Raw genomic sequence first — 24,861 nt, 5'->3', positions numbered from 1 at the left:
CTAGAAGGAAAAAAAAGACTTTGAAATTCAATCATCTATGACAAAACCAAATGCAAGGTTGTTATCAAGGTGTTTGGTTTTCTATGTAATAAAGAAGTTTAATAACAACACAAATCAAGTATCTCTCATGCAAATATTTAACCCCCTACTGATGATCCTTCCTGAAACAAATTTCATGTCAACGACACAGTTCTGCCTGTCATGATCAATTATGGAACATAAACTGAGGTGAATATAAAGTCTGAACCAAAATAAGCCCGACATTCTAATTTGGAAGTCATTTGGACTCCATCAATGGAGTTTTATTAATTTAAATCAACTCTAATATTTTGGTAATATGACCCTGCTTCAAAAGGAACTATAGATGAGAATGAACTAAATCAATGGGCACACTTCAAGATTACCTGTGTTCACAGTTTAATCTGCCATAGTCTGGCCTGCTTTTACATATATCTCAGAATCTGTAGTGTTAGCTTGGAAACAGTAATAACTATACTCAGACAGAATACAGGCATGAAAAATGTTTCAGATTTTGGAGTTTTTCAGGTTTTGGAAAATTAACAGCCTTCACCAGCTGAACATCCTTATTACAAAAATCCAACATGCTCTAAAATGCATGTCACCTCTCAAAAAGTTTCAGATTTTGCCAGCTATTTAGGAAGATCAATAGTTCAAGGTCAGCTTTGGCACTTTTAGTAAGAGTCTCTCTTAAAAACAACAAAAAAGGGCTGGGGTATGGGTCAAGGAAAACACTTGACCAGCATACAAGAGGCCTTGGGTTTAATGTTCAGTGTCAAAGACGAAGGCGGAAAAAAAGACAACCACATTCCAATCTTGGCATAAAAAATTACATTTAATCAGGTGTCATCACAGCTAGTGGCTCAGGCCGGTAATCTTACTTGAAGGTTGAGAGCAAGAAGCTAACTAACAGCCAAACTCTTATGGCAAGGTCGCTGGACTGAATGACACATTGAGGTTTCTTCCATGGCTCACTGATTTAGATGACAGTAGACAAACAAAATTAGAGGAGTTTATTTAATATTGCCAAAAGATAATACACAGATGTGGACAGGGATTCAGTAATAAATACATATAGATGTTAGTTTAATTATATTTTGTTACAATATATTTTTCCAAAATGTAAAGGGCATAACACATTCATTTGATAGTCGTGTCTTATAGAGGCATTGCTATGTAACTTTAAAATATAGTTGTTGGGTTAAAAATTATAAATCTTATGTTTTTCATGTACAGCAGATAAGTTTTATTAGACTGTAGAGTGCCATCTCTCTTGGACTTTACATGAGCAAATATTTTGCCATGAAGATACACATAAAATATATAAATGTCACATGATACAGAGAAACATGATCTTCATATTTACAGGAAAGTATAAGATCTTCTTCAAAGGAAATGGGCTACAACTCAAACTTCTCATCTTGAAAGTTATCCGCAAAATCGAGATACTTCTGAAGTTGACCATATTTCTGCACATACAATAGAAAAGCTTGTTATTTGACTTAAAACAGTGAAGATAAATTAGCCTTTCCAAAACTACATACACAAACAGGAACAAATCTATTTCATGTTTGTAACAAAATTCATTTTATTTAAATGATTAGGAGCTAAATTTCAAATAAGGATTTCTAAGTCACAGCATTGGAAAGAAATCAAACAGTACTATTATTCATTTCATGACTGTCTTAAGGTGATAATTTTCCAGTACCATCCTTATGTACAAATGCAGTAACTTTGAAAAAGAGTTCAGAAGAGGAGCCACAAGTAGTTGAGACCAGGAAAAACTGGCTTTTAAAGGGTTCTGAGTAACAAGATTTGGTAGGCAAAACATTAGTGCCGAAGATTTCTGCATAAAACAGTTCATCAACATTGACATGCCAGGGATGTATGAATCTGGAGAGTTGAGTTCTCCTAGAGAAAGGTTAGGTCACACCAACGACACCAAGTATAAAAGCATGAGATGCTAGGCTAACGAGTTGAGCAGTGATTTGACAAATAATGAGATACTTCGAAGTAATGAGATACTTTGATACTGTAAGTAACTAATATGATCTGAGGAAAGTATTAAGTAAACTAGAGGATGTGTGAGGCCCTCAATTTAAACCCTAGCACCACCACTTCCCCTGGCCCCACCCCTCCCCCTCACACACAAGGGAAAGAACAAAATAATAGACTTAGCAAACCACTTAGCAACTAATTATAGAACCTAGGGCAATAAATTGAGCTGTCCTGTTGCCTAGGATGGCTTAAATGCCAAATGCCAAATGCCAAATTTGAATGACGACAATGAAGATGAAGGATAATGAACCAGGTAGAACAAGCTAAGGATTCAAGGGTGATACAGAGATTTCAAGGTGAGTAGGTAGAAAACCTCAGGGTTTTTCCACAGGAAGACTGGAGGAGCAAAAAAGATACAGTGAGTTCTGTTTGGGACATACAGAGTTCAAAGTGCTTACTTACATTGAGATTAAATGCTCTAATGGTTTCTTGACTCGTGAATTCTGGGGGTCTATTCCCAAGAAATAGAAGATCTCAATGACCAAGAATTTCGTGATGACAGGGACACAGAAGGGGTGTGTTTCCTCTCTAGGCAAGGCCATAAAACCCTTTTGTATATTCTCAAGATCTTAAGATTCCAACCCATGTCAGAGACTACTTAGGCATTCCCTGGCCTAGATACTGATATCATTAGATATCAGTAAAGTGCTTTAGGACTAGAAACCCAGACTTTAAAAGTTTGAGTGTTTTATGCTCTTGTATCATAATATTTACATTGTTTTTCTCATTTATTAAGTTCATTTTGGAAAATGAAAATCTATCCGTTATACTATAAAAGGAAGTTAAATCTCTCAGCGTTATTACAATAATAGCCAACATTAATTGGCAACTTTCTAATTCTAGGTCCTATACTAAAATGCCTGAAGTGTATTATTTATCTCCACAACCAAAACCTAATTAATATTTAGTTCACATTTACAGATGAGATTTAGAAAAATAATTTAATTGTCTCCAAATTCTACTACTAGAAAGTGGTAGCACACATACATGAACACATGCTTTTACATTACAGCATACACTCTGTGTTTTAAAGGGTAGGAGGGAGACAACTTTGCAGCGCACATATGTGAATGCATACTTATACCTTATAGCACACCATTTCTAAAGGGTAGGAGGGGTGATAGCTTTGGTGAGAAAAAAAAAACACAAAAGGGAAAGTAAAACACAAAAGGCAGTTAGCATTACGCAGCCATTTTTCTCTGCCTAAAGTCGCAGCTCCCATAGTTCTTCATAGACATTAAGGGAGTTTGGGTCTTATTTTAATAATGAAGATTATCCCTTACCAGATGGACCTACTGATAAAAATAGCTGAGATTATGGGAATGCAGTGAGAAAGAAGTCAGAACATAAAAGGAATCAGGAGTCTCTAGTCTGAGGTAGCAGACTGGACCCACAAAGGAATCCTGGAAAAGGGGTCAAAACCTAGTGCAACAGGTACTAGTAAGCTGCGGTTCTCATATTTGCTTCACCAACGAATCAATCACGGGCACATGTGGCTCACACCTATAATCCTAGTTACTCAGGAGGCTGAGATCTGAGGATCATGGTTCAAATCCAGCCCTGGCAGGAAAGTCCATGAGACTCTTATCTCCAATTAACTAAAAAACCAGAAGTGACACTGTGGCTCAAAGTGGTAGAGTGCTAGCCTTGAGCAAAAGAGCTCTGGGACAGCACTCAGGCCCTGAGTTCAAGCCCCACAACCAACCAAAAAAAAAATCAATGTCTTCATTGGTGCATAACACCCTATATATTTATGTTTCTTCTTTGACAAGCTTCTAGGCAGTTCTGATGGTTAAGGGCAAGGTTTTGAGAAACATCAATTGAAGGTAAGGAAAAAAGGGAAAAGAAGTTTCGATGAAGAAATTAGAAGACTAAGGAAAATGATAGGTTTCTGATTACAATGTAAAGTCCTTATTTGTGTAGAAATGTGCTTAAAATGTATTCAAACACAATTGTAAGCCAACTTGGGTGCTTCTGTTGGAGTTTTCTTCACTTCTGGTGTTCATGTGTCCCTAGTCCATAGGAACTTTTGTCCTCCTCCTCCTCCTCTTTCCAGTACCAATAATCTTTCTTCAACTGCCAGGACTCCATCTGCTTATTTTTCTCTTTCTTTTTCCTTTGGAACTCAGAGCTTTGGACTTGTTAGTTAAATATTCCACCACATGAGCTGTGCCTCTAGCCTTCTACTTTCTCCTTAATGAAAACATTTGTTAGCATGTTTCCAAAGGTATTTTAGAATAAGATACATAGTATATGTCTTATATATTTCAATTTTATTACAATTCTCCTATTGTTTTTCTGTGTGTGTGTGTGTGTGTGTGTGTGTGTGTGTGTGTGTGTGTGTGTGTGTGTGTGTGTGTGTGTGTGTGTGTGTGTGTGTGTGTGTGTGTGTGTGTGTGTGTGTGTGTGTGTGTGTGTGTGTGTGTGTGTGTGTGTGTGTGTGTGTGTGTGTGTGCGTGCCATCCCTGGAGCTTGAATTCAGGGCCTAGGGAATATCCCTGAGTTTTTTTTTTTCTCAAGGCTAGTGCTCTGCCATTTGAGCCACAGCTCCACTTCTGGCTTTTTGCTAGTTTACTAGAGATAAGAGTGTTACAGACTTTCCTGCTTGGGCTCGCTTCAAACTGTGACCCTAGGATCTCATTCTCCTGAGTAGCTAGGATTACAGGCATGACCCATCAGTGCCTGGCTCACTTGTTCTTTTCTTATATTTGAGTGATTCTATATTCCTTTAATGCAATTAGATTAAAAACATGAAAACCTAGTTCAGTGAATAGAAGGAAGAACAAAAATGAAGCCTGCTTGGCAGGTTTGAGGGAAGGTGGCTGAGATACTATGTGATAGTACAGGGAAATGCTCAGTAAAGATAAAGGAAAAAGCAAAATGTCAAGGACAAGCTGAGAGCAGAAAGACAAGCACAAATGATCTGTGTGAGGCATAGCTGAGAGGTGCATTCAGATGCCAGAGTCCAGGCATGATGAGGGGACACTGCAGGGGTCACCATGGCCACCTGACCGCAGCCAGGAAACCAGCCTGCATCAGGAGCACAGGCAGCCTACGTGCCGTTACTTCGGGGCTCATCAGAGACACAGAGACAGTGAGGGCGAGGATGTCAGACACTGTGGGACAACGTTTGAGATTCATCACAGTCCTTATAGGTTTATGGTAGATATAAATTTCATGATTTCTAGGAACTAGTTTAAGAAAGTCATCTGCTTAGTTTTTAAAGTGAGAGGAATCTCAGAAAACGAAGCTCTTATTTTTGTGAAAGAATGTACACAATACTTTACACATGTGTGCTGTGATGTGCCTTCACTGCTTAATGTTTAGTGAATGCAACGTTCATGACATTTACCTGTGTTCGCTCAGGAATATTTTTGTTATTTCAGATCCCAGCTATTGTCCCTAACCTTGTTAAGCTTTCTTTAAAGTACATGATTCAGAAATGCCTTTTGTTTTTTCCTTCAAGAAGTTTAATGTTTCCTATATATAATAGTAATACTATGTAAATTATGCATAGTCTTTTTTCTACATGTATCACTCTATCCTTGATAAATGTGGCTTACCAGGCTGGGGTGCAGCTCGGTGGCATCATACGTACTTAGCCCTGAGTTCAATTTGGCATTGGGAAACAAAGCAAATTTACAAATGTAATATAGCAATATGTTTTCTAATTCCATTAGAGGGTTGGCAGTTCTTAATGGCATCAATAAAAGCACTTATGAATTCAACAACTAAGAAAATGAAGACAGAGCTACTGGATAAGTGGATGGCTCTTCCCTAAGGCAAATGTAAAGGCACAGAGAAGGTGGGGGGGAGGAGGTGGGGGGGGCAGTATCGAGCATTTGGAATCAGAGAACTGGAAGCAAAGCAAACGACACTAGAGAAAAAGACTAGAGAAAGACTAGGGGGTTGAGATGCCATGAGCAGACAAAACCACCAGTGGTGGTGGGAGGTGACAAGACAACTGCTTAAAGTTGTACCCTCCTCTCTCCCAGGAGGCCTGGGCTGCACACAACAGGTGCAGGTTAACCTGTCCCAGGTGAAATGTTCTTTCTTCCCATTCCTCGGATAGTATCTGCTAAACTCTCTTGCCTTTTCTCCTCTTCTTTTACACATTTCCCTATGAGATAGAAGTGAAGCATGGGCTCTCAAATGAGGTTTTCCTTTCCTTTTTAAAGATTAAATACCTAAGTTGCTCAAATATCTATGACTTGAATCTTATACATCCATTAAGCTAGCCTCATTTTAGAAACTGCCATCCTATTAGCATTCTTGGCATACACCATAGACATCTGTAAAAGCTCTGTGAGCAGACCAGAGCTTATGAGCTGCCAGTTGATCTTCAGTTAGTTCTCCTCACTGCTCAGCCCATGTCCCCCAGGAGAGGTTGTGGGTGGCATCTGAACTGGCAGTGGAGATCCTGTCCTCAGTGGTACCAGGTGCTTCTTCCCTCTCAGGTTGTAAGAACTGTTGTAAAGCGGACACAAATCCCACATGTTGTCAAAGATAATCAGGGGACTTCATATATGTGTAAGGACCTTGTGTAATTGAAAAGGCACAGAAGAACAGTATTTTTGTTAAGATTTTATCTATAGTTCAGGGTTAGACAATGGTAAGCATGAAAGGAATGAGTGGAAGAGGGAAAGTTCAAAAACAAGAGAGGAGACCCTGGCATGTCACTGTTGCGAATTCACTTGTGTCCTTCTGCTCATTAAACTAGGCTCCAGGGTCCACAGAAGGAGGTGGTTCTTTGGTTTTACCTCTTTAATCCAGCCACTTTCTTCTGACTGACTGAAAATTCTTTCCACGGTTTCTTTAACCTGTTCATCCTCAACGTCTTCTGTATTTGCCAGGAAGCAACATTTTTGGTACAGCTTGAATTTAAAATGTTTCAGTTTATGATAAATTTTGGTGCGGTTGGCACAAATTCTGCCAACAGTAAATACCTAACACAAAAAATAGACATAATAATCTTACATATGAAGGGTATAACACAATAATGAATTATTACATTTTCTTTACTATTACAATCGAATAAATACATTATTAACTTTCTTACCTGTTTCTTTAATAGCTTCTTTGTCTTTAATTTACAGAATCAGTCAACAAAAACTTTGCATCTGCTATGCTCAAGTACTGTAGTGGATACTGGATAAGTGAAGGACCTATTACCTGCATTAGGGAGCTTACAGTCTTGGGAGAAAATAAATTATAAAACAATGTACCTAAAGCCATGTAAAAAGTGATACATAAAAGATATAAGTAAAAGCAGTATTTAACCTAAACAGGGAGGATCAACTTCCTCAAGCTGGTGATTCTTGAAAATAGTAAAGGTTTGGAAAGAAGAGAAAATGGCAGAAAGATGGACACCATGGAACAAGAGAAAGAATGCCAAGTACCACATGTATATATTACTGTGTTAAAATCTCTGGATTATGATAATATCCTAAGAATAAGCAACAAGCAAAACTAAAACTCTTTACCAATGTTAAGTATTGGTAATTTTTAACTGATTTCCTCAAAACATGTGTAGTATAAAAAATAAATTGGTGTTTAAGCATATTTGTTGTGCCAATGTATCATATGTGAATATCACATAAATATCTGCTAGCTAGAATTTTAATTTTATATGTTTAAACAAAGTAGGATTATAAAATTGAAAACCTTCTTTTTTATAGCATTAATCAACCAGAACATGTTTTCACAATGTTATCCACACCCATAGCTAAGCTAGGAAGAAAGCATTATTGACTGCCCAAACCAAGTCAATTTAACCTACAGTATTTCTCTTACTGTAGAAAAGACCTCAGAAGGGGTCTGAATATTATGAAGTTATCAACTATAATGTCATGTAGCAGCCTAAAGAAAGATGTGAACTTCTTGCTAACATATGTACTTTGTTTATGCTTAATTAAGTTCACTAACAGGTGATACTTTCACAAATCCAGTACAAGTACTACAGTGTAGTTTTTAATATTTGTGGAACTTGTTCTGTGACAAAAAAGCTAGACTTTGGGCTGGGAAGGTAGCTCAGTGGTAGAGCGCTTGCCTTGCATGCATGAGGCCCTGGGTTCGATTCCCCAGCACCACATAAGCAAAAAGAAAAAAAAAAAAGCTAGACTTCACACAGGTGATAGTCAATAGATGAGCCAAGAGTACATTGCAAAAGCAAATTTAAGTTACAGTGATTAGCAACTCATGTTTGATGCATTTTCTTATGAGTATGGTATTTTGGACATGTTCACATGCTTTTCTAAACCCCCAAAAGTTGTAGAAAATATGTTTCAATTTCTTTTCATGATTCTATGCCTATTTTTCTTGCTTTTTAGATCATTAGAAATAATCAAGTATTAGTATACTTTGCTTTTTTACTACATTAGCTTTTCCATTTCAACATTATCAAACCAGAATTGGTATTAAGTGATACCTCAGCACTTCAACTGGCAGTATGTCCCACTTTGATAAAAATGACACCACAATTGTTGCAGTGGCTATGAGAGGACCCCGTGTATCTCCATTTCTGCCATTTCTCCTCCTCCTCCTCCTCCTCCTCCTCCTCCTCCTCCGCCGCCTCCTCCTCCTCCTCCTCCTCCTCCTCCTCCTCCTCCTCCTCCTCCTCCTCCTCCTCCTCCTCCTCCTCCTCCGCCTCCTCCTCCTCCTCCGCCTCCTCCTCCTCCTCCATCTCCTCCTCCTCCTCCTCCTCTTTTGCTTATCTAGGCTTGGGTGCTGTCCCTAGGCTCCTTTTTTTCCCCCCACTTGAGCCACAGTGCCACTTCTGGCTTTTTCTGTGATTAACTGGAGAGGAGTCTCACAGACTTCCCTGCCTGGGCTGGCTTTGAACCTTGATCCTCAGATCTCAGCCTCCTGAGTAGCCAGGATGACAGGGGTGAGCCATTGGCACTCAGCCAATATGATTCTTCTTTATCATATAAACTGATAGGCAAGGAACAAGGCAGCTTATACTGCAATATTCCATTTGTTTAAAGTACTATAAATAGCCAAAAAGAATCCCTATCCTGAGTAGTTTCCTTAAAATTTCCACATATGTATATGGAGGCTGCTTCTAATCGCCTAAGTATATTTCTGTACACTAATAAAACAATTACAGCAAGAATGGATCAAATAAGTGCTATGTGATAAGCAATGTGAAACACGAACTACTAACCCACTACTCAGGGTTGGCCTGGTCCCGTGAACCAACAAATCTGAGAGTAATGGGGTCACATCAGTTGTCAGTGTGAACCGAGCAACCCTGCATATCTAGAAATCAGACATGGAGCTGAACACACACCAAAATTTTCCTAAGGCTAAAGATGCTGAGTGGCGGGGCCATAGACAGAATCTTAGTTGTAATTTATGAAGTCTGTCTTATGGACATGTCAATCAACACTGCTCACCCAGGCAAGACAACTGGACAGAACTGCATTATGCAGATTTGGCAGTATCCAGTTAGCTAAGGATATTCTCAACCAGTCAGCAACTTGAGGGAGTTAAGGATTTGTATGAAAGAGGAAGATGGGATGAAGTCTGTTTCCTGTGTTAGATCTCCAGATATTCCACAGTGCAGCAGACAGGAGTGCCACAGACAACAGAGAAGACTCCTCCTTCCTCCAGCTCTGCTTGTGACATGCACATACTGTGTAAGGCTGGCCACTTCCTCAAATTTGCAACCTCTTTCCTCAGGTTAGAGGAGGCTGAAGGAGTCCAGGCAGATTCTGGGCAGTTGACTCAAGATCCGTAGTTTTCTCAGCTGACTTTCAGTCTCACACCTCTCTGTCCTCCAGGTAACTCAGGTGTCCCCACTCTGGAGATCCAAGGCCTCTCTTTTCAGCACCCTACCTCACACTGCTGTAATGAAATGACTCATTCACCATAATCACACTTTCCAACAGTGTATTATTTCTTTCAAAGACATGAGGTGAAAAGTTTTTTCATTAGACAAATTCAGTTAAGGAATTTCTTCACAGTACTGACTGCACCTTAAAAAAGAACTCAATTTAATCCCAGGGTATCAGCTTTATGTACCTGCAGCAGCACTTCAAAATGGAAAATTCATTCAGTTATTTTTGCTTTTAGGTTATTTTTTTACTGTCTTTCCCTGGCCAGACTGAGAATATCTCCCACATAACTGGGATTCTAACTATGAACTACTAGATTCATTGCAATAGGGTCTTACTTTTTAGCCTGGCTAACTTGAACTCTGATCCTTTCATCTTGCCTCACAAGTAGCTGTAGTAACAGGCATAAGCCTCAAAGCTTAGCTCTTAAAATAGATTTTAATAAGTGATTATTCCCTTAGCAGGGTGCCGGTGACTCACACCTGTAATCTAGCTACTCAGGAGGCTGAGATCTGGGATTCAATCCCAGATCTGAGGCTGGAATCTGAGCCAGTCAGGGCAGGAAAGTCTGTGAGACTCATCTCTAATTAACTACCAGAAAACCAGAAGTGGTACTGTGGCTCAAGTGGTAGAGCACTAGCCTTGAGCTGAAGAGCACAGGGACAGCATCCAGACCCAGAGTTCAAGCCCCACGATGGACCCCCAAAAAATTCACTAAAAATACAATTTGACATTAAAAAATCATATTGCATTGTTTGCAAAGAAATAGAAGAACCTGGACAAAATTAGGTTAAGTGAATTAAGTTAGGCCAAGAGAGACAAAGGTTACATGTTTTTGCTCATATGTGGAAGCTAGAATTAGTTGGTTTTTGTTTTTGGTTTTTTTTGTCGGTTGTGGGGCTTGAACTCTGGGCCTGGGTGCTGTCCCTCTGCTCTTCAGCTCAAGGCTAGAGCTCTACCACTTGAGCCACAGTACCACTTCCAGTTTTCTGAGTGGTTTATTGGAGATAAGAGTCTCATGGTCTTTCCTGCCCAGGCTGGCTTTGAACCGTAGTCCCCAGATCTCAGTCTCCTGAGTAGCTAGGATTACAGGTGTGAGCCACGGGCACCCAGCCTAGAATTAGTTTATTAAATATGTAAATAAGTATACTGGATGGTACACAAATGTATTAACTAAAATATGGTAGATTCAGGACAGAACTCAAACAATGTAATTCCTTAGAAAGGCAAAATCATAATTCAACAAATCAAATACCAAGAAATAGGTACTTGAAAAGGTTGGGGTAATGTCAAGGGTTAGGAGGTAGACAAATGAAGAGAAAAAGTGGGAGAGAATATGTCAATAAATCTCCTACAAAATTAGGAAAAGTGAGAGAAGGCATGGGTTGGGAGGGACGAGTGAGCATGTGGAAAGGGGTGACACTGATCAAGATGCACTGTATGAATAAACTGCTGAATGGCAACTCCTTTGTGCAACTACTAAATGATAATAAAAATACTTGTAAAAGAATGTCAGTCACACTTGCTTAATATACAATAGGTTAGTTTACATACATCCAGTTTTTACACAAAGGATAATTTTTTTGTTTTTGTTTTCTGATGATCAGAACATTTTTTAAATTGAGATTAGGTAACTACATAAATTTCACATTATTGTGGAATAGTGATACTTAGTTAAAGTCACAAACACACACATTTTAACCTTCACAAGGCAAATTGTCATTCTCATGGTCTAAAGGATAATGTTTATACTGCTTATTACTTTACCTTCACTATGCTTTCACAATAATTGTAAATATTAATAGCAATAATGATATTATTTTAATGGCTATATTTTATCCTGACACATAATGTTGATATATTGTAGAGTATTATACTGCTACCATGGATTGTTTCCAAATTTTTAGTATATCAATGCTTATAATAATTCAATGACCTTCACAAAGACATCATTTGCTTTTACTGAATTTATTTACATAGGACAAACTTATAGGTACTGCCTATATATAGCTTTGTGTCTCTTGTGATATATAGCTATCCAGATAAATCTTACCTTTTCTTCTAGTAATACTATTTTCTATATGTTTACTGGTCTCACTGTAATATTGACAATGTTGCATTTTATAAATTGAGCATGAAACATTTTGCTACATTAAGGCTATGAACCTACATTTTAAGATAATTTCACTTAAATAGGGAATAAGCATTCATTCATTAATTTAATGTTTATATTTTCTATTGTGTGATTAGTGTACTAATATCCTTTGCTCTTATTTCATGTGATCCATTTCGCTTTTTAAATATTTGAACCAATTATTGTATATAGAGTCTTTTTGCTTCACAGGATTGGTAGAGCTATGAAAATCATTTTTAAACCCTACCTTCTTCGCTAGGAAGAGGTGCAAATCCCTGAAGTACTAAATCACTTTTGATAAGATTCTACATGTGTTATTCAATGAACATCGTAGAGCAGCTTTGAAAGAGCGGGAAATGTACATCTGCTATGCTGAGAAAGACTTACATTAAAAATATTAACTGAATTCCTTATGCCTACATACATTTTCTAAGTGATACTTTTATACTCTTACTGCCCAGAGGATGTGACCAACTATATCGCACAGTAGAACTGAGAAATCATACTACCTCATTTAGTAGAGGAATTTAAATAAATAGTATTTCCACCACCTAATAACAGGAAAGATTTAGAGATAACTCTGGTTTCTTTCCTATTCATCCATCCTCCATCCTCCATGCATATGCAAAGGAAATGCTTGATACTAACACATCTGTTTTTACAAGTGCAGCATTCTTATAAAGGCTAAAGGTAAGTAGAAGTGCTATCTGCCATTCCTGTTGTCTTGTACTGCTCTTGTATACCAATTACTTACTCATTCACAATTAAGACCTCCTTGTGGAAATGCTGGCTGCTATGCACTCTGACATACTCCAGATAGTCAGAAAGCTTTCTCATGTTAGGACGAGTCATCCTCAATTATTTACCTGCAGTCTACTAGTATTGTAGATCATATCACATCAACGTTTTCATTGGGTCCAGTTCTTGTTTGGCAACTGTGGCTCCCTGCCCAGTGACCTCCTCCTCACCACCCTCCATCTGTGCACCCCTTTTCCCATGACAGGAGAAATGTACAGAAAAATGTTACTTCAGTGCGTGAGTGAGGAAGAATGTGCTATGTAAGACATACTTTTCATATTAAAATCATACCTTCTCTCCTTGTACTCTTTTCACTATTTGTGAATATTACTGAGGACTCCCTATGCAAACTTATGAACTTAACGTTTCTAAGTACTGAAAACTGACACTAGAGAATGGAATACCTGCTGATCATGTGACATGAAATCATCTGTCTCCATGGTCCTGGGGTTGTACTGCTTTCCTGACAAGTGCACAGAGTACCTGCAGTGACGATGTAGCCCACATGCCTGACAGGTACAGTTCTCAGCATTCTTCTGACTGATATTTACAGAAGAATAATTTTCAACTCGCTCCTGAAAACAAAAATTTAAGATAAAATAAGAATCTAGCCAAAATAAAATATATCTTAGTGGGAAGAAATATAAAAGCAAAACTCACTCATATTTCTTACTTTAATACAGAGCATACAGTAAATGTGTTATTAAATTTAAGAAACAGATTTTTAATCTTGGATAGTAAGTGAAAAGGAACTAGACTGGGAAGAATAACTTTTATCTCTCTCATACTTATGAGTTACTGCTAAGTAGTGTTGATACACATTGAAATGCTGATTTCTACATGTCTTCTACTGATGGAGTCTAATAGCTGAACTTAACAATGAATAAACAAACCCAGCAAATACACGGCATGCACAAATAAGCTGCATGGGCGGTGGAGTTATTGTGACCAAGGATTTCTGCCTACACTTGGGGTCTGTACCAGCCACTACCTTGGCAGTTAGCAGTGGAGTGGGTTTTGCTGTAGCATTTGATGTGCACATAATGAATACACTGTTAGCATAATTATTAATCCATACTCACATCCTCCACTAGCCAGACAATAATTACCTATCCAAAAATACTGATAGATTCTTTCCCACATGGTGATTCAAAACATGGTTTTCCTTCTGTTCTTCATATTTCTCCTGCTTATAGCTCCTCCAGACATGGCCCCTTAGAGGCTGAGATTCAGGTATCTTAAGGTGACTAGCTACTTTCTGCCTCTGTGGTACTCAGTGAAGCTCTGCCCCAGGTAACAGCTGTCAGCTTGGCTTCCTGAATGACTACAGCAAACAGAGCACTTTTGATGATTCCTACTGGACATACTGACAAATACATTTTGCTGGGATAAATGATTGAGATTTTGGAAGTGTTGACTCTGTCATATTATTTCTTTGTGTTCAGCAGTAGAACTAGCTTATCCTAAGATATTACAGAGTCACCTGTATCTCTAATCACCCTGTGTAGTTCACAAATACTGTTCCAGCATGAGTTTGTCCAAACTCTCTATAACCTATCATAGTACAGGAAAGCATACTATGACCTAGAGCATGGTTCTTGAGGTTTCTTGGACTGTTTCTTAAATACTGGTCTATGTAATTACCAACAATGGAACCTTATGTTACTTAATTTTTCTAAATTATATTTTCATCATTTTTAGCATAGTAGAAATAATGGTGACTTCCTCATGTGTTACTTCATAGAATAAATAACACAATTTACATATAATTCTTGGCAAAAGTCGCATGTTCTATAAATATATACTGTTATCTTTTCCCCTTTCTTCCCTAGTACTGGGCTTTGAACACAGGGCATTGAACTTTGCTGACAAGTGTTCTACTACTTAAGCTATAACCTATGATCTTTTTGCTTTCATTTTCAAATATTCTGTTTTTTTTTTTTTTTTACCTTGACTATGATCTTTTTACCTAAGTGTCTTGTCCAGTTGGAATTAACAGACTTATAACTCTATATCTGGTTTGCTTGTTGAGATGGAGTCTGCTAATTTTTCCTCCAGCTGACTTTGGACTGCAATCTCTACAGCCCAAGGAGATAGGATTACAAGTATGCACCACCACATCCAGTCCTACTGCTTTTCTATTAAGAAAACAATTTATACTACATTATAAGAGCTGTGGTACACCTTTTATGCTCCAAGTAAGTACACATTTCCCTTTAAACTGATAAATATTCTATCTGAGGAAGAAACTTAGGCTTAAGAGGTTTAATAATGTACCAAATCAAAAAGCTTTATATGGTAGCCATTCTTCAACTTGAAGTCTTGTGATTCTGTGATTGCATAGATGTCTCTTAAACCTAGCAATTTACAGCTAATTTACCACCAGTGAATTCAAAGCTGAATTGGATGAAATGTGCCCCACTCTCAGGCCCTTTGTACTTGTTATTGTTTGAATAAAGTCTCCAGCTTTTGGCTGGTGTCAGCCTCCTTGAACCACTAAGCCCTAGAGATGTTCTAAACTTATTTATCATCCAGCAATACTTAACTATCAGATAAATTCATGTGTATGATCAAAACAATGATAGCCTTTAAGGCAGGTGAGGAGAAATACGCTGACAAATGTCAGTGCTTTGGAAGACTAGGTCTGTTGAGGCCATCTCCCCAAAGTGCATGAGAGTCACAGAGTGCATACCTTGTATTGTTCTTTCCATCGACTTCTAGAAACTAAGTTCTCTAGACGAGGCTGAATAAAGCGATCATCCAAATAGTGAAGAGATGTCAACATTTCTTTTGCATATGATTTTTGCCTGGTACCATCTGCCAGGGGATTGGTAACAGTAATAAAAACAATCATTCTGTCCATATGAAAAATTGGATCAATTGAATATTTAAAGACCTTTTCCTAGAGTGTTAGGAAGATACTTGGTCAGAAATACTTAAGTTACAAAAAAAATGAAAATTTCATTTCTCCAGAATACAAGGGAACTTTACATTATTTTCTGATAATAAAAAGTCAGATATAAAAGGTTGGCAAGTTATCTTGTATTCTCTCACACAAAGTTGGCATGGGTTGACCACTGAATTCCAGGTCAAAGTTCTGAATCAGCTCCATTCCACAGATCCAGTGGTGACTTCGTGTGCCAACAAAGCAGAACTTTCCTTTAGCTGGTTATTTTCCTCATTCTCCTTTGGTATGCCACGCTCGCTTCTGCCTTCCTGATTTGGTTCATACTATATTCTCTATTTATAAACATCTGTCATGGTCTGTGAAGTTATGCCTTGTTTCCTGCCATTTTTGAAATTTTACTAATGAATCTAATAAGTGTTTTTTTTTTAATTGCCACAAAGTCACACATCAGCATGGCTTTACCAAGCCTTGATGTCTGGTACATACTTACCTGAACTCATTTTTCCACCCTGTCTCAGAACTCATTCCACTCTAGCTCTGCAGGCCTTCTAAGTCATTCCTGAATACCAGGAACTCTTCCCTGGGGGGGGATCTCAGTTTTTGCTGTCCCTATATGCTGTATGACTTATTCCTTCACTTCGGGTTTCTATTTAAAGTTAGCCCTGAGAGACATTCTTTGATCAATCTTCCATGGCATAGATTTCAGCTCCCCTTACTCCATAGCCTTCCCCCACAGCACAGACTTTTCTGTAGTAAATGAATTATATTCATTTTACATGAAAGCATAAAATGGCATGGAAGTGAAATTCCAAAAACTCGAGAGAAACTGGGCCAGCACATGAGTTCTGAGCATTACTGTTTTAGGAGTTTATTTCTTCAAATTCATGGAAAGCTCTTCTGGGTCATGAATCTGTTCATGTTCTTATTTTTTACTTATCTCAAATGAAAAACCCACTGAACTTTTCACTCAAATCTATTATTGGTGTGGTGCATCCTAGAAGAAACAACTGGTAAGTTTTAAGAATGGCTCTCCTTGATTTTGTTTAAGCTAATTTTAAAAGTGATGGTTTAAAAATTAGGAAAAAAACAAATTTTAATGTTTCATTTATACTGCAAACTTACCGTACAATGTTCCCAGAAAAGATTCATCTAAAGCGTTGATCAGAAGAGCCTTCACAACTCTTTCAAAGTGAGAATAGTGATCACTGAAAGAATCTGAAATTAATTTAAAATAAATGCTAGGATCAAGCAGACAAAGCACACCTGAATAGAAATGATCAGTGCTAGGAAACTGGGAGTATCAGCAGCAGAATCAGCTGACTCAGCCTGTAGCTGCCTTGGAGACTTGGTGCACTAAGCAAATCTCTATCTTCCAAATTTACTTGCTTCTAGTGCAGTTTTCAGATATTATTTTAAATGTCCCCAAGGTTGCTAAGGGAAAACTTATTAGGAACATTAGAAATCAGAATTGTGATACACTTATATGTGCTATTGTGAACTTGGCATACTTTTGAAGTTTCTCAGTATCAGATGATTGTTCTGATGTGATTAGTGGTAATAGTAATGAATGTAACATTTTAAAAATCATACAGCAAAATTCATACCAGAAATTTGAAGATCTGCATAACACACTCTGTCTTTTCCAAATGACTACATTAGTGTTACAAAATTAAACATGGACAGAAGGCCCAATCAAACTCAACACAGACCAATGGACTACAAGGTGAGCACCAAACATTGGCTCACATGGCTTCAGATTCCATATTATGACTAACTTAAAATCATTTGTCAGCTTTTGGTGTATCGTTAAATTAGAATATCCATTATCATTTTAAAGATAGCTATTAAACTATTCTTCCCTTTTCTTGCTAGCTATCTATGTGAGAATATCTACAATTATTCTGAGAATGCTAAGAGGGTGATAGGTTTGAATATGATAAGTTATCATATGTCTTGTATGAATCTAGCACAATAAAGCCCCTAAAAACTGTTACAAATTTTAAAAATATTCTCAAAACACCCCTCCCCTTTTTCAGCTCCCTATCTGTCTGAAAACTGTTTGCATATACTTGAACAAACCAGCACGTCACAACAGACTAAATGCAAAGCAAGTGTAAGAATCTAGCCACCTCTTATGGTAAACAAAAGATGGTTCATTAGGCTTCTGTGGCTCATGTCTGTAAACATAGCTACTGAGGAGGCTGAGACTTGGACGATCATGTTTCAAAGCTAGCCCAAGCAGAAAAGTCTCTGAAACTTTATCTCCAATTAACCAGCAAAATGTCAGATTGGAGGCAGGGATCAATTGGTAGAGTCAAGAGCCAGAAAGCTGAGGGAAAGAGCAAGGCCCTGCGTTCAAGCTTCAGTACTGCCAAAAACAAGGTCTAGAATTGCAAAACAATATTTTTAGAAAATATAGTTTTTATTCTTTCATGGAATGTTGTTGCTGTATTTTAAATAAAGAAATTATGTTTCAAATTGTATTTCTACAGTGGTAAATGTTGACAGAGATACTAGAAATAAAGACTAGTTGGGGTTAATATATTTTTAGATTGAAAGCATTTCTGAGAGCACTGGAATAACTGTGAGCCTCACACATTTAAGATACCTGAAAAATGTTAAAAAGTTGACTTGCTTATTTGATATATAAATTTGACCAAGTTAAAAAATGTTCTTGATATTTAACTTACAAAGAGAATCCTGTTTTACTAATTTCAGTTGTGATATAGTTGATTTTTCTCCTTGTTCATTTTTATACTCTCTGTCACCCTCTTCATCCTGTACTACGAAATCATCAATAATATAATCATCTCCTTCTTCATATTCAGAATTGTCTTCCTTTTCATCCTCTTCCTCATCATCCTCGTTATCACTTGGGCAAGATTCTTTTTCAGAGTCCTAATTAAGATAAATGCTTCAGTAAATTGGGCCAGAATGGATATAAGTCTGAAAGGTTAAATCTGTGAATAAAAGAAATCCACAAAATTAGCACATATTTTTAAGATTAAAATTAGAGAATTTTGTCATGTTGAATGGCAAACTTATTAGGAAGATTATGCTTCAGTTAAGTGGTATAAAATGTTTAAGATAGACATTAAGAATGTAAGCATTTAAGAAGAGGAAAGACCAGAGAACAACAGCCTTTCAATTTAAAAAAGTGAGAAACTGAGGCTTATAATAAAACAAGACTATTAGGAACAACCATGCAATTAAACATGTTCAGGGGTATTTTATTAACTGATAAATTCTAGACTTGCTGAAGAGAGAATCTAGTACTTTGGCAATTATAAAAATTAAATAAGTTTAAGTAAAAATTTAAAAACAACAATAATACTACCAACAAAATACAACACACCTCAAAATCTCTACCACTACTGTATCTCTGGTGAGACCTTTGTTTTGCGAGTTCTTTCAACTTCTGAAGTTGTCCTCGCTTTCGGGCAGCTAATGACTTTTCAGGGTTTTCTGGCTCCATTTCCACGGAGGAGCAGTCATCCTCCACCACTCGACGTGGACATTTAATGCCTACTTTTCTAACTAGAACATCACTGTCCTCACTTTCATTGCTGTCATACATCGTAGAGGCTATCCGTTTTCTCTTTCCTCGTTTGACACATTCTTCATCTAAATCCTCCTCTAAGATCTGTTCACTGTGCTTGTGGAGATCCTCCTCCTCTTGACTCAGAGGCTTGTCATGACCTAGTAAGTCAGTAAGTTTTGTTTTGTTCGTTTCTTCTTCAAATGTTGAGCCACTGCCGGTGTAAATGAGGTTACTGTTGCTTCTTTCACTTTCAACTTTGGTCAACGCAAGTTCTCTTTCATTTGCTTTTGTTTTATTATCAAGATGTTCCTCACTACTATCAAGCTCTTCGTTATTATCAACACTTTCCTCACTATCCAGATCATCGTCACTACCCAACTCCTCATCATCGTCACATAACTGTGAGATACTTCTCTTAGTCCGCCGCCAGTCAATTCGAGATTTTTGTTCAGGCACTTGAGTTTTAGAACGTTTCCTTGTTTCATGTCTTCTAACATGTACCATTTTCATGAAAGCTTCTACAAAATAAAGTTATAGAAATATAATAGATTGTACCAATGAATTAATATATGGCAAACATCATCTTTATATGATTTTATTGAATGATCCACAAAGGTAAAATTACATGAAATATCTGGGTAAGATATCTGAAGTTATTATAAATATAAAATTATAAACCATTATACAAATAATTACTCAACATCTATGAAACAATGACATGAATATTTTCCAACTTGTGCTATGTTGTATTGAAAGGGATACAAAGAAAAAGCATGTTCCTGGGACCTTCAGAAAATAAATACTTATATGTAAAACGAAAGTAAAAACAAGAAAAATTCAAGGTATTCATTTGGTACAAAATGAATGATAAAAATAACAGCAATTAAAATATGAACATGCAAGAATATTAATAGGCCAAGCCCTTCACAAAATATTTATAGTTGAAAGATTGATTATGTTTGGAAAGAGAGAGTAAAGGAAAAAGTAATTTCAGGAAGGTAAAAACAGTAAAAACAAAGTGTTTGGTGTTGATAACAAACATTTTATGATCAGTAAATGAGGCTGAAAAACTATGGATGGAAAACAAACAAAAACGAAACTTCAGGCTCAAAACGGGAGACAGGAATAGAAAAGTAGAATGAGGTATCCAAGGTGATCATCCTTTAGGCAAAGGTGGATTTTGAGTAGCAAACTGACATGAATTATAAAGAATCACTTTGCATGAGGAAAGTTGTAAAGTAGCAACTGACATGAGGCAGCAGTGAAAAGTGAAAGATAACCTATCCAGTCTGATGATAGCCTCTCTGTACCTTAGCAAGCTGGCAGTAGGGTTAGATATGGTACAATCCAACAGAAAATTTACTAACAATCCAATCGTGTAGTCAAGTAGAAAAACAAGAACGTTTCATGGTGAAGCAGAGATGATATTGGAAGAAAACCAAATGCTGTCAGTTTCTGATGTTAAAAAAGGGTGATTTCCATTAAAATGATCCCAAGTATATAATAAAGGAGCAATCAAGAGATAGGTAAGATAATTAGAAAATCAGAATCACTTCTGGTTGCTATGGACTAGAAGTGTGGTCATGATGTAATGAGGCTGATCTTATACATGCGTGTAAGGGCTTATAGAATTTAGCCATTAGCTCCCTGCAATGAAACAACCACATGAGTCTGATCATTTCAGTATTTCTACCATGTACAGAACATTCCTGGAATTTTCTATAAATGACAGCATAAAACCCCCACAGAAATGAAAAATAAAAATCTAAGGGTATGTATGTAGACTATTAGCAGTTTCCAACTATTATTAAGGACATTCATAAACACATGAGACACACTTTGAAAGAAATGCCAAAACTTGGAAGTTAATTTTTTTTTTGAGCAGTGAGGTATTGCTGGACCAGGTTTATAAAAAAGATGATTGCTTGGAATAGGAAAGATACTTCTGATTAAATTGTATAAATCCTGGTATATTTATAAGCCAATGTCTCTGTTTATGATGGTAACAACTCTAAAAGTCAGAACAGTAGTTGTAACACTATACGCTAGAAATGATGTTTATGGTGTGGACAATAAATGCTACAATAACCTAATAGCAATATTAACAATTCTAGTCACTAGGCACAAGAGTCTGTTACCTGCATTATAGTTTGGTTGCATCTTGAAGAAGGCTTATATTAAAACCAATGAAGGTGAAAAAAACATCAGAGATGTGTGGTTACTTTTTAAAAAAAAATTCCTATGTTACTGATGGATGTATTCTTTACAATATGTCCACTGAGTTTCTGAAAAGATGGTGTTTCTTAGAATAGAAACTAGATAGGTTAGGGAACTTATAATTTGAAGGCATACAGTACAAATAAGTATTTGTAAGCAAATACGTTAAATTTGAATAAACCAATTATGAGCATGTCATGAGTCATTACACTGTAATAAGCCTTTCTTCTAAACATGTTTGGAATTGAGAGAAATAATGAAAAAACACTAAAGATGATGAATGACAAAGATGGTTTTGATAGACTGAAGCAAACATGGACAGTAAGAAATAATGTGAAAAGCTGATTTTATTAGGATCCAAAATAGATTTACACATACCAGATGACTTAAAAAGATAACACCCTCAGCTGGGCACAGGTGGCGCATGCCTATAATCCTAGCTTCTCAGGAGGCTGAGATCTGAATCACAGTTTGAAGCCAGCCTGGGTAGGAAGGTCTGTGAGATCCTTATTACCAATTAATCACCAGAAAACTGGAAGTGGCGCTGTGGCTCAAGTGAAAGGATGCTAGTCTTGAGCAAAAGAGCTCAGGGATAGTGCTCAGATGTTGAGTTCAAGCCCCACAGCCACAACCAAAACCAAAAACCCAAAAAGATGTTCAGAAAGTTATAATGTTATTTCTAGGACAATGGTAGAAAAAGATGATCACACTATTAAGAAGACTGATGTCTGTACGTATTAAGAAATACAAGGGCTGGGGATGTGGCTTACTGGTAGAGAGCTTGCCATGAGGCTCTGGGTTTAATTCCTCACTACCACATAAATAAAAAATTATTTTAAAAATTAAAAAAATTCATTAAAAAGAAATTGCCTAATTTTTTGTTTACTTTCATAGTTATTCATACTTATTCTTAAATCCTGACAATAATCCTCCAAGGAACATACCATTTGTTTTCACTTATAAATATCAAAGGCAAGGACATGGAGTATAAATGATTTACCCAAGATCACAATGCTTGCTAGTGAGAGCAGGTCTCCTGACTCCCCATCCAGTACGACACAATGACTGCTGCCAATATATTTGTATAGGTAGTAAAGATTAAGCCTTTAAAATATTTTAATATCTTATTCCTTGCTAAATTTTACTTTCAGAAAATAACCATAAAATTGGTCTGGAGTTTACAAATATGCTTTTCCTATCATGTTACCAACTGAATTTTAGTACAGATGAACTAGGACACTTTTGTAAATTATTCATTCATTAGGCAAGAAAAGAATGTGTAAAAGAGAGGAATATTTGCAGACTTCCCTCCACTATCTTACGGATGATACTAATTAGAAAATTTAAGGGATGGCCCAATGAGGTCAAAAGTAAAGATTTTAGAGAAAGGCAGACTTTGATGAAAAAATATTTATTTTGAAAAACTGCAGAATTTCAGTGCTTGAGACAACATATATTTATTTTAAATAAATGATTTTATTTGGTCAATCAAAAAATTGCCAGCATTTCAACTTCAAAACTATCAATAAGGTAAAAAAAAATCTGTTATTGCAAGGGGAAATACAAACGTAGTCGACTCCTATTGATAAATTCTGGGTCTCTTTACTATATTAGACTGGGTTGGGAAGAATGAGGGCAGAGGAAAGAGGAACGAACCTGGAGAGAGATGAGCATGGAAGGCTATCTTTAGGATTTACTCAGAAAAAGCATCTATGCAAATGCATGCAATTCCTATGTATGTTCAGCATACACTCAGTTTCTTGAAATGAGACTTTTATTCTGTAATAATACCTTGCCGTTAGATAAAAACCAGAAAGCAATAAGTGAATAGAGAAGATCAATACTATCACCATTTCATGATTGCTTAGAAGTTGAGATACACATAATACAGGTATGATTCCTGCCAGCGAATGGAAATTAAAAGCCAAAATTCATTCCCATCAATTGCGTTCCTTGTCTCACAGTACTGGAATTCTACAACTAAAAGAAGGGACTGTGATGATGTCACCTGAGTTTCTCCCCAGAACACCCTTTCAACACCCTTTCCTCCAGATCTTCATTCATTAATATGTTCTCCAGAAGAGAGAAAGCCGGCCGTGTGAGCGAGCAGGGGACGGTGTTCACGGACACTACCTGGAGGTCAGCGGAGCCCTAGACTAGCTCAAATGTCACCCGTGTTCTTAAGACATTTCCCCTCCTCGATGTTTTCTGTCATAAAGGGGCTTGGGAGGGATCAAGAAAGGGCTCAGATGAATGTCCGGTGGCCTTTCTGGGGAAGTGGCCGGCAGCAGCCCGCCGCGCAGCCAGGTGGGGTTCGGCTCCAGGGCTGTCACCTGGCTGGAGCTGACCCGGTCCCTCCCCCACTGCCCGGGCCAGGACACCGGCCACCAACCGGGGTCCGCTCCCGAGACCCCCGCCACCCGGCGCCCCGGGAACCCCCCCTGGACCCGCCCGGCTCTGCCCGCCCCGACGCCGGAGGGTCCGGGCCAGGGAACAACCCGGAACGGGCGGCGAGGGCCGCGCCCGGCACGGCGGGCGGCAGAGGCCGGAACCCGCTCTCCAGGCCGCGCTCCTCCCCACGGCAGCGCGGAGACCGGCGCGCGTCCCCACTGCCCGGCGGCCGGGCCGAGGGGCCGAGCGGGGCCGAGGGGCGCAGAGCGGGGCCGAGGGGCGCAGAGCGGGGCCGAGGGAGGGGCAGAGCGGGGCCGAGGGGCAGAGCGGGGCCGAGGGAGGGGCAGAGCGGGGCCGAGGGGCAGAGCGGGGCCGAGGGGCAGAGCGGGGCCGAGGGGCAGAGCGGGGCCGAGGGGCCGAGCGGGGCCGAGGGGCAGAGCGGGGCCGAGGGGCAGAGCGGGGCCGAGGGGCAGAGCGGGGCCGAGGGGCAGAGCGGGGCCGAGGGGCAGAGCGGGGCCGAGGGGCAGAGCGGGGCCGAGGGGCAGAGCGGGGCCGAGGGGCCGAGCGGGGCCGAGGGGCAGAGCGGGGCCGAGGGGCAGAGCGGGGCCGAGGGGCAGAGCGGGGCCGAGGGGCAGAGCGGGGCCGAGGGGCAGAGCGGGGCCGAGGGGCCGAGCGGGGCCGAGGGGCGCAGAGCGGGGCCGAGGGGCAGAGCGGGGCCGAGGGGCAGAGCGGGGCCGAGGGGCAGAGCGGGGCCGAGGCGCAGAGCGGGGCCGAGGGGCAGAGCGGGGCCGAGGGGCAGAGCGGGGCCGAGGGGCAGAGCGGGGCCGAGGGCGCGGCGTCCCTGCCAGCCCGTCGTACCTCACTGGCGCCCGCCGGGAGACGCGGTCCTCGCCCTCGGCTGTCTGTCAGGCCGCGCCGCGCTCCGCCCTCGGCTGTCTGTCAGGCCGCGCCGCGCTCC

General features: G+C 39.1%; 1 protein-coding gene across 1 annotated transcript; it reads right to left on the bottom strand.

Moving 5' to 3' along the window:
- Positions 1–848: 848 nt before the first annotated feature.
- LOC138841304 (coiled-coil domain-containing protein 82-like) lies at positions 849–24,861 on the bottom strand. Its single transcript, XM_070041975.1, has 8 exons — positions 24,762–24,861; positions 19,110–19,813; positions 18,445–18,652; positions 16,877–16,969; positions 15,539–15,663; positions 13,251–13,421; positions 6,837–7,022; positions 849–1,487 (listed from the first exon to the last, which is right to left on the bottom strand). Exons 2-8 carry the CDS (start codon positions 19,803–19,805, stop codon positions 1,419–1,421), a joined length of 1,548 nt encoding a protein of 515 aa, XP_069898076.1. The 5' UTR covers positions 19,806–19,813; positions 24,762–24,861; the 3' UTR covers positions 849–1,418.

The sequence above is a fragment of the Dipodomys merriami genome, unplaced genomic scaffold (genome assembly GCF_024711535.1).
Source record: "Dipodomys merriami isolate MVZ:Mamm:240054 unplaced genomic scaffold, mDipMer1.0.p SCAF_314, whole genome shotgun sequence".
NCBI classification, from domain to species: domain Eukaryota; kingdom Metazoa; phylum Chordata; class Mammalia; order Rodentia; family Heteromyidae; genus Dipodomys; species Dipodomys merriami.
Note: the sequence above shows the minus strand (reverse complement) of the source record. Positions and strands in the feature narration are given on the sequence as shown.